At 38.6% G+C, this 14681-nt stretch overlaps 1 protein-coding gene across 2 annotated transcripts in view; it reads right to left on the bottom strand.

Moving 5' to 3' along the window:
- NALCN (sodium leak channel, non-selective) overlaps positions 1–14681 on the bottom strand; it is a 230825-nt gene that overhangs the window by 196199 nt on the left and 19945 nt on the right. Inside the window, exons 1-3 of one of the 2 annotated variants that reach the window (XM_032197449.1) lie at positions 4979–5019; positions 3578–3661; positions 1821–1960 (exon numbers count right to left, since the gene is read on the bottom strand). In XM_032197449.1, coding sequence (XP_032053340.1) covers positions 1821–1960; positions 3578–3661; positions 4979–4999 — 245 coding nt within the window. In that variant the 5' untranslated portion in view covers positions 5000–5019. Of the gene's footprint in view, positions 1–1820; positions 1961–3577; positions 3662–4978; positions 5020–14681 lie in introns of those variants that run through there. The other variant, XM_032197441.1, reaches the window with a different exon arrangement.

Here is a 14681-nt window from a genome sequence, read left to right as displayed (position 1 = left end):
ATGCGGTTGGTGATCGCCCAGCTCTCCAACCTGTCCAGATCCCTCTGTAAGGCCTTTACGCCCTCACTTGAGTCCACAACTCCTCCAAGTTTGGTGTCATCAGCAAACTTGCTCAAAATACCCTCTATTCCTACATCCAGATCATTTATAAAAATATTGAAAAGTACCGGCCCTAAAATGGAGCCTTGAGGGACCCCACTGGTGACCGCCCGCCAGCCTGACGCAGCTCCATTTACCATAACCCTTTGGGCCCTGCCCGTTAGCCAATTGCTCACCCATCGTATGATGTTTTTATTTAGCTCTATGGTGGACATTTTGTCCAGTAGGATCCTATGGGAAACCGTGTCAAAAGCCTTGCTGAAGTCCAAAAAAATCACATCAGCTGGTTTCCCTTGGTCCACCATACGGGTGATCTTATCATAAAAGGAAATCAGGTTAGTTAGGCAGGACCTACCCTTCACAAACCCATGCTGGCTGGGACTAATAACTGCTTTGTCCCCCAGGTGCGCCTCAATGAGTCCAAGAACCAACTTCTCCATGATTTTACCAGGCACTGACGTGAGACTGACAGGCCTGTAATTGCTAGGGTCTTCTTTCTGACCCTTCTTGAAAATTGGCACAACATTTGCCAGCTTCCAGTCTACTGGGACCTCTCCAAATTCCCAGGATCGTTGAAAAATAATTGATAGAGGTTCCGCAATGACATCCGCCAGCTCTTTCAGCACCCGGGGATGAATCCCATCCGGACCCATGGACTTGTAGGGATCCAGGTGGAGTAGCAAATCCCGCACACGTTCAGGGTCAGTTGGGAGTTTGTCATCCCCACCGTCCCGGTCCTCCAGCTCAGGGCACCCTGGGTCCCGAAGCCCATCATCGGCATTGAAGACAGAGGCAAAGAAGGCGTTAAGCGTCTCTGCTTTGCCTACGTCATCGTCTGTGAGGAGACCTTCCCTATCAAGGAGCGGCCCTATGTTTTCTTTAGTTCTCCTTTTTCCATTTACATATCTAAAAAAACCCTTTTTATTTTCTCTCACAGACACAGCCAGCTTCAACTCTAGCTGTGCTTTGGCCACTCGAACTTTCTCCCTACAAACACGAACAGCATCCCTGTATTCTTTCCATGACGCCTGGCCCTCCTTCCAGTAGCGAAACACTCTCTGTTTCCGCCTAATCTCCATTAGAATGTTCCTGGTACTGATCTCTTGCTCTGTGCCAGAGCTGTGTCAAAAAAAAAAAAAAAAAAAAAAAGCCACATTTTTTTCTAAACTAAGTTAGAGTAATTAAAACAGCTGTAAACTACAAAGAACAGAATAAAAATAAGTAAGTAAATCAAATGTAGAAAGTCTAGGTTTCGTAAAATAGTATCTAATGAATTGCACAGGCAAGATGAGATGACGAAGTTGACATCAAATAAATAGAAGAAACCCTTTCACATTACCATTAAGTGTTTTTTACCATTATATGCTGGACAGAATATACTTATGAGTGTATGCTTGTATGTGTCTGTATACATACACCAATACAACTACATAGCTGTTCACCTTGATTATTATATGCTCACACTAATTGAAGAGAATTTACTCCAACTGGTTGAAAATTGCTGTCTACAATTATTAGCAAAATGATTTAAGATTTATTTAAATACCTGTCATTTTTGATCACTTTATAGAAACCTGATCATTCCTTAAATATAGAAAAGAGCAAGATTTTTTTTGCCAGAACTACAACTCGGGTGCACATTAAGCATTAAGAGTCATTCTCTGAGCTTCTTATTCAGTGTTCTGAGTCTGTGGTTCTTTAGATAACACAGACTTACTTACTTTAAAATATTTGTTATCCTGGTTCTTGGCAGCTCAAAACGAAAATATATCCGGAATGCTCGAATCATAATGAGTGGTCTTGGAATCCGCAACATGCCCCAAGGTGACATCTGATCAACTATTTCAGCAATTTCAAACACCTACCAAAGAAAAGAAGCATGTTTTTTTTTGACAACTCTGTCCTGTTCCTCTTGGTACTTACACAATTTTTAAAACTACGAACACTATATATGATTTTTATTTTCATTTTAATTTTCAATCATCTCTTGGTACACTTTATGATTCATTTTAAACATGTTTTTTAAAAGAAAAGTATTAATAAATCCTTTAATCCATTTCTAAGTTATCCTAATGAAATTCTAAAAATATACTCTGCCTACGTTCATAATGCTTCTATCTCAAATAACTCAAGAACAGCATGCAACTTCGTGTAAACGGCATGCATGTGTGCTAGTGCTACCTCACAGACTTCCCACAACTTTATTAAAAGTGAATAATTTACATTTTCCATTATGGAAATCAGTATCTGATAATGAGGCACACCACCAAGGCTTTTTATATTACATAAAAGTAGATACATTCTGATTGCCTTACACATTGCAATACACTTATTAATTCTCCATTTAATTCCAAGAGCATGAGAAAACTGCACATGTTCTCCTATGGCTCTACCTAGGACACAAATTTCTCAGCCAAGCCACAGATTAGGGAAACATTTCCTTAACACTTTGACAAGGCAGGCACTCCAGAAGGACTATTTATCTTAATGATTGGGTAAAAATATCTTTTCTTTACCCTTGTCTCCATTCTGAGAGTTACTGCTTAATTTAGTATTTGTTCAAAATACTAAGAAAATGGAGGGGGAACCTGACAATGCAGAGGTTGGGTAACCTGTGGTGCTTATCTGTAACAGCCTATCTTGACTGTACACATATACACGACGTACCAAAGTCTTCACTATGTATAAAGCAGAAAATGACAACGTATCTTAATTTTTTTCAGAAATGGCTAAGCTTTGTCTAATGGCAATCTCAATGGGCCTTTTACAGTCCTTATATTATTAAAGGCCAAATCTCACCGTCCTTGATCTATTCTCATTCAAAAAATTGGCTTAAGGACCAATTTTTTTACGGGACACAATTTGACCTGTACCTTAACAGGCCATACATTTTTTTGCAACAAGTTTGAGTTCATTACTTTATGGAAACTTATCACATTGTTTCCAAATGTATTTTTTATATTTTTTGTTATATTTTTATATTTATCTTCTATTATGGAAAAGGTTTTGTTGGGTGTGACCCAACCTCCACTTACCCAGTCAATATGCCTACAAAATTGCAAATATCTGCCATACGAATCAGTCTCCCTTTAGTTACCTATGTTAATCGTCATTACATCCAGCCGAACTCAATGGAAGGAGATGAGCACAACTGTCATAATGTGTAAGGGACAAATGGCTCTCTGAAGATACTTCTCTCTCCTTTTTGATTATGCAGAGTTTATGGTAGCAAGCTTCAGATTGTTAATGACTTCTCAGTGATAAAAATTAATCAAGATAAATACTAAAAGATAAATTCTACTGTTACTGTAGATATGCTGCAATGTGCAATTACGGTGCTATTGAATTCAACATTCAACATCAAAAATAATTTGACCCCTATACACCCATTCTTCCACAGCTCATAATTACTTGTCTGTGCCACATATTTTCCATAATCAAATACCTATTCATTGAAAAAGGTAACTGAAATAAGTACCTGTAAAACCAGGGACACCCAAAGACAAAAGACCATGAATCCATCAAACACACACCAACGATCCTTTACATAGGAGCTATCACCCTACGAGAGAGAAAAAAGCTGAGAGGTTTATTGTTGTTGTTTGACTGTCAGGATTTACTAATACCACAAATTAAAGTTCTTGGAAGAAAGAAAAGTCTTCTCCGTACCATTTTTAAAATGCCACTTTTGACAGACTCCAAAAGCCCAGTGTTAGTAAAAACATATAAACACACCTAGTGAGTAAAAATAAATGGTAGCTTCAGTCTTGTGCAGCACTTCTCTTCAGCTTGTGTCAAAAAGAACTTATTAAGAAACCTTTTATTTTTACTTCAACATACATCAAAAAACACACACAAAAATGAACACAGGACTTGCTTTTCCACCGTCTTGCCTAATAAGTGATGCTTGCACAGGAAGGTAAAATGTACAATCTAGTACAATCTGTACAATACAATCTAGTATTATGCCATTCAGTTACTTCAGTATTTTTCGAAAGCTTCAATCAATTCAGTATAATTTTACATTCATTTCTCATAAGTTTTAAATTATTTTTCATGCTCTAGACTTTTCTAGTCCCACCATTTACAAAACACTAGAAAGTAATCACTATCTCATCACAATGTAGGCTTTCAATTTTTTTTCAGACTCTTGAGAAGCTCCATATTATCTCTAAATGATAAATCATTCTTTTAACTTCAGTAAGAAGCTGCACGTTGAACTTTTTATCATTGATATTATCAGCACTCCAATTATTGTCTAGCACAAGGTATTCAGAGTATATATACCTTTGCACCACTGAATAGAAGAGACTCAGGACAGAAAACTGAGCACTGCATCCTCAATCACCCATATGCCTTCCTACCCATTCTCTGTCTCTGTTTTATACTTCTTCAGTCAGCTCTCTAAAATAAGACCATAGCCTGCTTTTGGAGATAGTTCGATCCAGAGACCACTCCTAAAAGGCAGCACGGATAATACTGCAGCAAAGCTCAGTTTCTTCCATACTGCACTGCTCCAGTTTGAAGAGGTATGGGGATACCTATTTGCTTAGGTATCCCGACATCTCACGTCACTCCCAAAGACATACAGAACACTGTCTCCACCACATAATATAAAAACTGCTAATGGCTCACACTTTATTTCAAACACTGAACTGAAACAAACAAACAAACAAAAAACTACACTTTTAGGTAGATTTTGTCTGAAGGTTATAGAGCTCTGTGTACCACCCAGAGCATAGAAGAAATTGTAGAGCAAATGCATTCAGATGCAGCTTGCTAAAAAAGAGGTAAGATGAGACTAGACCTAAGGAATGTGAATAATCCAGTTTTATGTTACATAGCAGTAAAAATGTATGCAGAGACATTGGTAGTATACCTCAGGGCACATGAACACCATGTTCCTGTTCCACTTTCCAAATCAGGTTTCTCACAACGGATTGAACATGCCCTCCTCTGCCTTATACACTCTCTGGTTTCTTTCTTTATTTTGTGTTCTTCCAGGTACAGTGTTTTGCATCCACTTGTCACAGATATAACTGAAAGAAAATGATCTGTCAGGTCTCAAAAATCTTGAAGACATTACTGGACTTTTGCCTGTTCTGTGATTCCTGGCTTGATATGCATTGTTTCCTATCTGAGAGATAGCTATTTCAGTAAACCTGTGCTTGCTTTTAAATGTCTCAGCATTTTCATCAATTCTAAAAGCGCGGACAAGAAGTTTTGTTTTAATGTAATATTTTCAATGTCATACACTCTCCTAAAAAGGATTTATCATTCCTTGCAGTAGGTGACAGCAAGATGTATTGTGTAAATAGAGATAAAATATGTTTTCTTTGTTTGTTTTATCTCAGTTGCAAAAATTATTTAAGGCAGAAGTGAACAAAAGGAAAGGTATGAGAATAATACAGTACATTATTTTCAAATCAGAAATAAAGGACGGAGAACCTTAATGCTTTTCAGATAGGTTTTCTAGCAAATAAGGACCTTAAAGTTCTCCTCCACCTAAGAATTATGAGAAGAAAGACTCCAAATCAGGAAATAACAGAATTTGTGCATCATAATTTTAACCTGTCCTTCCTGAAGAGAGTACTTAGTTCCCTGGTAAATTCTGAACAAAGAAACTCTTCACTTGGGGCTGAACAAACGTAGCTGTTTCAGCTGCTATGTTCAGTAACAACGAAGCGGACACAAGCTATCCCTGTTCCCACTTACTACACAAATCCCCGGTGGTGTTTCAGCATGCAGCCTGAGTCCTTCGGTTGCACCTATGAACAAAGATGCTGATTGGTCTTTCTCTAGCTGAAGAACTCTTTGAAACTTGCTTGTCTTCTCTTCAGCACCATTTGTGTAAAGCAAGAAGTTTTACCTGAGTTATGCTATACAGATCTTAGCAGGAACTTAGTTCCTGTATTCACCCTCCTCTGAATAATCCCTCAAGCACTCACTAAAAGCCAAATCTTTTTTTAGAAATTGCTTTTTCTCTCCACAATACATGTGGCATGATTGAATCGGCTCTGATCCTTTTCCTTACAAAGGAGGATGTCATGACCCTTTTCAGTCTTCTCACTACTTACACTGCTTCTCCACCTTGCTTCTCAGTGCCAGTCCAGGCCAGCTTCCCCCCCAACTCATCCTCCCATTGAGCTGGGCTTTCACTGGATCACCCACAGAAACCTATGGCATCTGAATTACATTTACAGAGACTACTCATTTTTGGAGAGGTTCAGGTCCTATTTGCTTTACATGCCTTGACTAAACCCTTTTCACGTTTGTCATCTGGCTGACAGTGGACATGTTGGGGAATATTTAATTAGATTATACTGTGTATAGGTCTATGGTTTGTTTGTTATTTGCTGTTGAAGTTATTTTTAAAACAGGATCATAACATGCTTAAAATGAAAATCAGAATATACTTTTTACTATGAATCTGGATACTAACTTTTGGTGCTACTTAGTTCCATGAAAATCTAATTCAGATTAAACACAGGCTAATACTCATGTATTAATAGCATTGAACAGTGAGATTCATTCACTCTGTTCCACCTTTGTTATTGGGTTCAAATACTACACTCATGAAGACAATAGCATTCTGTTCCAGGAAAGGAATACATATATAGGAAATTTAAATACATGTGGTTACCTCTCACCTAAGATTGTGTTAATTCCTCACCCTTTTTTCATCATGCCTGCTGCACTGCTGCAGTCTGAAAATTATTTGTAAGGTAGTTTTAGCATTTTTCTGTGAATGCGCTATTGTATACTATTTACATCACGGTTTGTAAGCCTTTGAAATGTGGTACAAATATTTGCAAAAGATGAAGAATTAGTACTGTAGGCTAAAACCTCATGCTGAGACTATTTCAAACCTCTTAAAGCCATTAAAGTTGCTGGCTCCCTATTGCTTGCAGTGGACATTGGATTCTTTAATGTACACAGCAAGTAATGAAAGCTTCTCCAGCACACTTACAGACAAAAAAAATCCCTCCTGACAGAGCAGTGGATGCAAGTTCACTTACACAGTCCATGACCACAGGCTTGGGACAGCCTTTAGAAGGCTTTTGTGCAGTAAGCCATGCCCTCACTTAATGTCTCTGCCAGGCAAACTAAGGGGTGCCACTTGAACTCAGTGGACTAGCTAACAGCTAGCTTAATAGCTAACACCTATTAAACACAAAGCATTTTAAGATCCTCAAAAAATCTCAAGTCCAAAGTAGCAATAAAGCTTAGCTAGATGGATCAATCTTTTCTTCATTAATTAAAGGCCTATTCATTACTTTGCAAGCACCCTTCCTGGTCTTCCCAAACAGTTTCTCCTAATAACACTACCAGCTTCTCCCTCAGCATTTATTTACGCCAGTGCCGCTGTGAGGCTAGTACACAACCATGTAAATGGTATTCTTGGTAAACACTCCATGTGGAATGAATCAGAGGTTTGCTTCTCTCTCAGAGATGCTCATCTGAATTAATCTGAAATTTGACATCCCAAAAGAACAGGCAAGCTTGACATAACAGTCTGTAATTGCAATATTCTCTGCCCTGTAAGAATGTAAATGAGTCCTACCATGTCAATGCTGCCTTAACTAAGGAAGAATACCTCAAATTCAGCATAAGGTCTTAGGGTTCCTTTAAGTATTTGAAAATAGAATAAAGAAACAGATCCCCTCCCTACACTCTCCTTTTTTTCACCACTTTTTGACCAATTTTAGCATCTTTACATCAAGGGAGTACAACATATTAGCTCATTTCTTCATTTTTGATTTTCACTCGGTATACTGATAAACTAATGACAGCATGGAGATACAGAAAGACACACTTTCTCAGTTGTAACCACCACATTGCAGATAAAGTAGCAACTGACATTATTATGTGCCCTAAACAGCAGTTAAACACATTCACCGAAGAAAACCCCACACTTTATTAGATCCAGCTCATCAGAAATGTAAGCCAATATAAAATACTGATAGAACCATAGCTGGGATCAATATCACACTTGAGAAAATCATACCATGAAAGCCGTTGCATTTTAGTGTCCACCAGTAGGGAAGATTGGCCAGACTGCTGTTTTGTTAATAAAAGTTTATTGTGTTGTCAACCTTGCAGAAGACAAATTGCTCTATGAAATCAACATCTGAATTGCTCAAAACAGCCTCCCAGAAGATTGATTAGGCCTGCTGATTTTGTTAAGCAATTTCAGGACCTGAGTGGCAAAGGAGACAGCTTAGCTAGATTATAGAGCAGTCTATCGCCTAGGTCACTTCTGCCCTGCTTCTCTTTTAACATCTCAGGAAGGCTGCAGGACAAATCACTGCAAGTGAAATGCCTCCTCTGCCTCTCTGCTTGCCTTTGGGAATTTCTTTTTCTCTCTCATCACTGCTACAACCTGTTCTCTGAATCCTCTCCTCCTGCCTCTTCCAGCTGCCTCTGTGGGAAAGCGAAACAAAAAAGAAGTGACTTGACATTTGCTCTGATAGTAATCAGATTTATCATCATCTGCTCTGGAAAGCAGTTCTGTAGTCTTGGCTCTGTCATTAGCAGAACCTTATTCTCCCACTTTTCCTCACAGTCTCTGACACAGGACAGCTGAAAGATGGCACAAATGCAACAAGACCAGCAAGCTCAGTAAAAACCAGCTAGCTTGCTATTCTATCATGGTTGCTGGATCCTGCATGTTTTGGCAATAAATAAAACACATCAAGAACACTAGCAAATTTTTCAGATCACCCTGCGGGCTACTTTGTGTAGCACTACAAATAAGCATTAAGGGATGGAAGCTGACATTTACTGGCATTTTAGGAGCAGCATAAATACACAGGAGGAAATAGAAGGTATAGAGGTAATGAGAAAATGGGAGCATCGTTTTTCCCCCCTCCACTGTGCTCATTATAACACAAAAAGAGCAAGCCAGAACAGAGGGCAGAGCTGAGTCAGGGACAGAAGAATCATCTTCCCTCCCCGTTTCCTCACTGTACACAAGCACTTGTAGGACAATGAAGAGGGAATGGGACAGAGAAAGAAAACAGATCTCAAGGGATCATCTTGCATAACCTCTCTCCCCTCTGCAGAGGCAAATAAAAATACACACATGCAGGGTATCGAACTCCAATTCCTACTCCACCATGTGCACACATACACCCCTTATGTCTCTGGCTCAAATCCAAACTTCTCCCCTTTTGTTAAAACCTGCTGCTCACAGGTTTATTTAGTAGCAGAATGATGTGGACAAACCCAGCCCAGCCCCTAGACTTACGCATACTTCCAATGTTGCCCTTACACAGATGAGAAAATGAAGAGATAAAGCCTAGCAAAGAAGGAAAGCTGTCTCTGAGTTCTGTTCTCAATTCTCCTCTCCTGTCCCCCAAATAAAATGACTTCTCCAGTCAGCTCATGTGTCAAACATCAGCCCCCTTCTCTCTTCTTCAGAGCTTTGCAGTTCCTAAACTGCCCTGGCTTAGGCGGTAATGCAGACAAGCATATGACTCCCAGATCCACTACCCACTCAAAGCCCAGCCTCTACTCTGTTTTTACTCTGTGTTTTGAAAAAAAAGAAAAAAAAGAAAAAAAAAAAAATTTACTATGTAAAAACTAGCAAATTATGTACTAGTCATCCTTTAACACAAAGTACTTGTGGAACTCTAAAATGATGGTCCATGCAGGAAAGGAAAGAAATTGAGAATGATTGCTTATCTGTGTTGACAACCAATGAAAGCCTGGCTTATTTTTAAATGGGTGGTCACTTCCAATTTATCCCTCTGCAATAGTGATAGTATCACTTCCGAACAAACCAAAATCTATTTTTAAAAAGTCTGTATTTGAGTAAAGAAGAAACAATAAAAGATGAGGCCACCACTTCTTATTTCTGTATGTCTTTTTCTAAGAAAAAAAGTCTTCATTACCCAAGGCAGGAACTTCTTTAAAATATATCCTAAAATACATTCACATAACAGCTGTTCATCTGGACCAGCCAATAAAATTAGAATTGTGAAATGTAACTCTAAATGTTTATAGTGGGTGTAGTATTACTTTATCATCATGGAGTTACACAAGTTCAATTTGTACCTACTTGTGTATTGCACTGAATTGCTCCATCATCAAATGCTTCCAACACATCACTTAGTGCATGATTTACCTCTGTGATAACACGTATTGTACTATGTACAGTAATCTTGTATTCTATACTAGAAAAATCTTGGAAAAAATGTGTTGATGTTACAACAAACAAAACAAAGCTACTCTATTTATAAAAAATGGAAGCACAGCTCTTGCTGTCCTTTGAATTACAAGGTGACTCTATATATGTTACAGACATAGAACGCACACAGTTCCAATCTACGATTACAAAAAAAAAAAAAAAAAAAAAGCTATAATCACTACAGAAAGACTACTTCATCATTTGCCATAAAATAAAATAAATAATTTTTAAAAAGATATAAAGGGGATTAGTTGAGATTTTCTGATTATTTCAGATATTACCCATGAAAATGTAAGACCAATTCATTCATTAAAAAAGTCTCAGATGCATTTTTAAGGTTTGAATTTTGTTAATTTATGTAATTAATTTCACCAAACTTAGTACTTCACTTTTTATATTGTAATGGGAGGTTTTTGAGCTCTACCATTCATCATCTCACTTGCTGCTACTGACAGCCAAAATAAAAATAAAAACAATAAAACAAAACAAAAGAAAAAAAATAATTGGAAATAGAATTTTTATTGGGTTGTTCAGAGAAAGACAATAAAAAATGCAGTTCAGTTTCATTTGAATCAGTGACCTATGTCATGAACAAATGGCAATACGGAATTTGCAAAAGCAAGAAACAATACATGTATTTATAGTGAACTAAGAAACAAGACTTTCAAATACACACACAAGGACCATTTTGCTTGCTAAAAATCCTGTAACCATATTTGCTGTAAAACAAACAAAAACCTGAGAGGAGTTAACAAATGCTGTTTTAAAACAAAACTGATGATGAAAATTTAAAAACACAACACAGAAACAGACATGAAAACATTACACAATGCTCTTTTCCTCAAGTACAAAAGGCTTCAAAGCGACTGACCATTTCCACAGAACAATCATAGAATCACAGAATCATTAAGGTTGGTAAAGACCTCCAAGACCATCTGGTCCAACCATTCTCCTACCACCAACGTCACCCACTGAACCATGTCCTTAAGCACCATGTCCAACCTTTCCTTGAACACCCCCAGGGACTCCCTGGGCAACCCATCCCAATGCCTGACTGCTCTTTCTGAGAAGAAATGTCTCCTCATTTCCAAGCTAAACCTCCCCCAGTGCAACTTGAGACTAATCCTTCTAGTCCTATAGCTAGCTAGCTGTGAGAAGAGGCTGATCTCCAGCTCCGCCTAGCTTCCTCTCAGATAGCTGTAGAGAGCAATGAGGTCTCCCCTGAGCCTCCTCTTCTCCAGACCAAACCACTCCAGTTCCCTCAGCTACTCCTCACAAGACTTGTGTTCCAGGTCCTTCACCAGCTTCATGGCCCTTCTCTGGACATGCTCCAGGGCCTTGATGTCCTTTTACTGAGGAACCCAAAGCTGAACACAGGACTTGAGGTGCTGCCTCACCAGAGCAGAGTACAGGGGGACAATCACCTCCTTGGTCCTGCTGGCTACACTATTCCTGATACAAGCCAGGATGCCGTTGGCCTTCTTGGCCACCTCAGCACACTGCCGGCTCATGTTTAGGTAGGCATTGATCAGCACCCCCAGTTCCTTTTGGAAAGAAATAGCCCAACACACCTCCCTCATAAACAAAATCAGCAGATGGCACCTCAATTCAGCTGAAGGATAAGTAATTCAGAGAGTCCAACATCCAGAACTGCCAGGCACTGTCATACCATATAGTCACAGAGGACTAACATGTTCCTATCAATGCCCAACAGCAGGTATGGCTACAGAACATGTAGGAGCTCCACAGGTGTATTACACGGCTGCTTTCTCAGGACACCACTCCACCACAGCTGTTGAGTGCTAACATGCCCTGCAGAGAGATTTCATGGGTTACTACACAGAAAGCCTGAATTTCATTTCCCTCTCCATCTGCTCATTAGCGAACTGTATCCAGTGCCGTAAGTATGGCCTTACGAGCTGATTCGGCTCCCTTGGATGTCTTAATGGTTCACCAACTCTGAAAGTGGGTAATCAGGAGCAGTATTAATACAATTCCCCTTCAATGGAACTGCAATCACTGTTTCCAGGAAGTACATAGGAAAAAAAATCTACACTGTGAGAATGATTAAACGTTGGAACAGGCTGCCCAGATGTGTGCTAGCACTCCCCTTCCTGGAAATATTCAAGACAGTTTCACAGGCCCCTGGAAAACACAACTGAAGGCCCTGCTTTCAGTTGGAGGTTGCTGCAATCTCCATAGGTCCTTTCCAGTTCAGACTTGGCTCTGACTCTGTGCCTCTAGGACAACCTCCTCAAGATGCCAGTTCTTTGGGGCAGACTCCAGTTCTACATCCAGCTCCACGTGCGTGTTTGGAAGCACTCTGAAGCCTTGAGAGGGTGATGAGTGTTAAATGCTCTTGTGCTGAAGTGTTTGGTAACAAGACAGCTGCTTTAGCCAGCAGGATCCTGCCCTCCCACAGCTCCCAGTTCACAGTGGATGCAATGTACCGGTTTGGATGCGACGTTTCAAGGTGAAAGCTCACACTTTGAATCATCAGATATTGCTGGGACATTGTGCCAAGAGACTTGATATGCAAATGGTCTGATCTCACATCACAAAACCCACATTTATAGCCATCATTCGCAGATCTCCCTCAACAAAAAAGAACCACAATGATGAAAGCTGGGGTAGATAAGGAGGAGGCAATTTTCAGACAGAGGATTTTATTATTCGGTAATTAACATTATTAAAAGCTGATGAAGCCATTTTATGCTAAAAGACCAGAAAAAGTTTACGGAAATGATAATCTTAGTATAGCCATAAGAAAGCAGTATTTTCAAAATTCTCATTAGTGGCAGTGAACACTATACTCTGAAATGATTTTTTTTTTTTCATTCAGCTTACTACCTTAAAACCCTCCCATTTTTTTTAATTTTTTTTTTTAATGGAAGTACAGCTTCACAGAAATGGTCTTATTCACTTCCATAGGGATTTGGATGCCATTATGATTTTTCTTGATGGCTTCTTTTATTCCCTCGAATTAAAGACAGAAATGTGCATAAAATAATAATAAAAAAGATATTGTTTAATTATAGCACATTTCTCTGAAAATGCAAGTTGCAACACAGAATGGCACATTAGGGATAAAGTTCACTTTCATCTGACCTGAATACATAAAATGTTAATCAGTATGCTGATTTCACTGCTATCCCCGTATTTGTATCATTCTATCCTGATATGAACTGATAGACTAGCAGCGTGCCTTGATGATAGCTGCTTTCATGAATAAAAAGAGTAAAATAATCCTCGAGATTGCTATAAAAAAGGGAAAAAAATAACATCACTGAAAAGTAAAGTTTTGTAGTTTTGTCCATCTAATTGGTCTGTATATTGAAAGAGCATTTCAAAATATATTATGAAAGTTAGTTTTTTTGTTTTTTGTTTTTTTTTAGCAACTTCGAAGTTAAATTATGATCATTGTGGCAAGTCACTAAATACACTGGACATGTATGTTAATCCATACTCCCAAATAATTTCTCACTAAAAATTTCTGTCACCCATTGACTGGTTCGAGAATTTGCCATTTTTATTTTAGAAATACTGCCCTTGTAAGTTCAGCAAGTAATTTAAATGCCTTTGATTTTCTAATACTCAAACGTAAAAATTGTGCAAAAAGCCCCACTGTGTAATGAGTCATTATGTTCCTGTAATAAACACTCCGACAAAAACAGGCACAAGTAACCATAGAAACAGGTGCGTATATTCTAGAGCAGTGGTCTCTACCCTTCCCTGGCCCACAAGCAGTGACACTGACCTGGCAGCATGCTGCAGGCAACTTCTTATTTGTTTTCCTCATGATAATCAGTTTTAATTTTTTTAATTTCCTGTGACTGGAAACAGCATCAGGGCATTTTGCTAGCAACAGGATCCCAATAGACTGGGAACTGATGTCCTTGCAATGGACAGACGTGCTTAGCAAGACAGCAACAGATGAACACAGGACTGAAAGTCTTATTCTAGTAATGGATATCAAAAGTGTCATGAAATAACATTTGAGGACTATTGATCACAGCTGCCACAGATGTTTAACTGGATATTCCAGTATTTTTAATGCTAAGACAATTTGCAATAATATACAGTTTGCCAGAACAGACTAACATAGGACCTGTACTACACATCTAGGTTTCCAACAGCATTATACATAGTACTGAATTCTGATTTTTAATATACATCTGTAAAATAATTTATTCTTAAGGACAAATAATATTCAACTTATAGTCCCAAGTCATAGAGTCAAAGGGGAAACTCAAATCTCAGGTTAACTGGATCTTTCTTTCATGTTTGCTTTGTGAGATTTTTTACTGTGAAGGGCAAGCAGTTCTCTCTATTTTTTCCCCTCTGCCGAATTACACTTTAATCAAAGCATCTCAGCATTTTCTCATCCCCA

Source organism: Aythya fuligula, chromosome 1, assembly GCF_009819795.1.
Source record: "Aythya fuligula isolate bAytFul2 chromosome 1, bAytFul2.pri, whole genome shotgun sequence".
NCBI classification, from domain to species: Eukaryota; Metazoa; Chordata; class Aves; order Anseriformes; family Anatidae; genus Aythya; species Aythya fuligula.
Note: the sequence above shows the minus strand (reverse complement) of the source record. Positions and strands in the feature narration are given on the sequence as shown.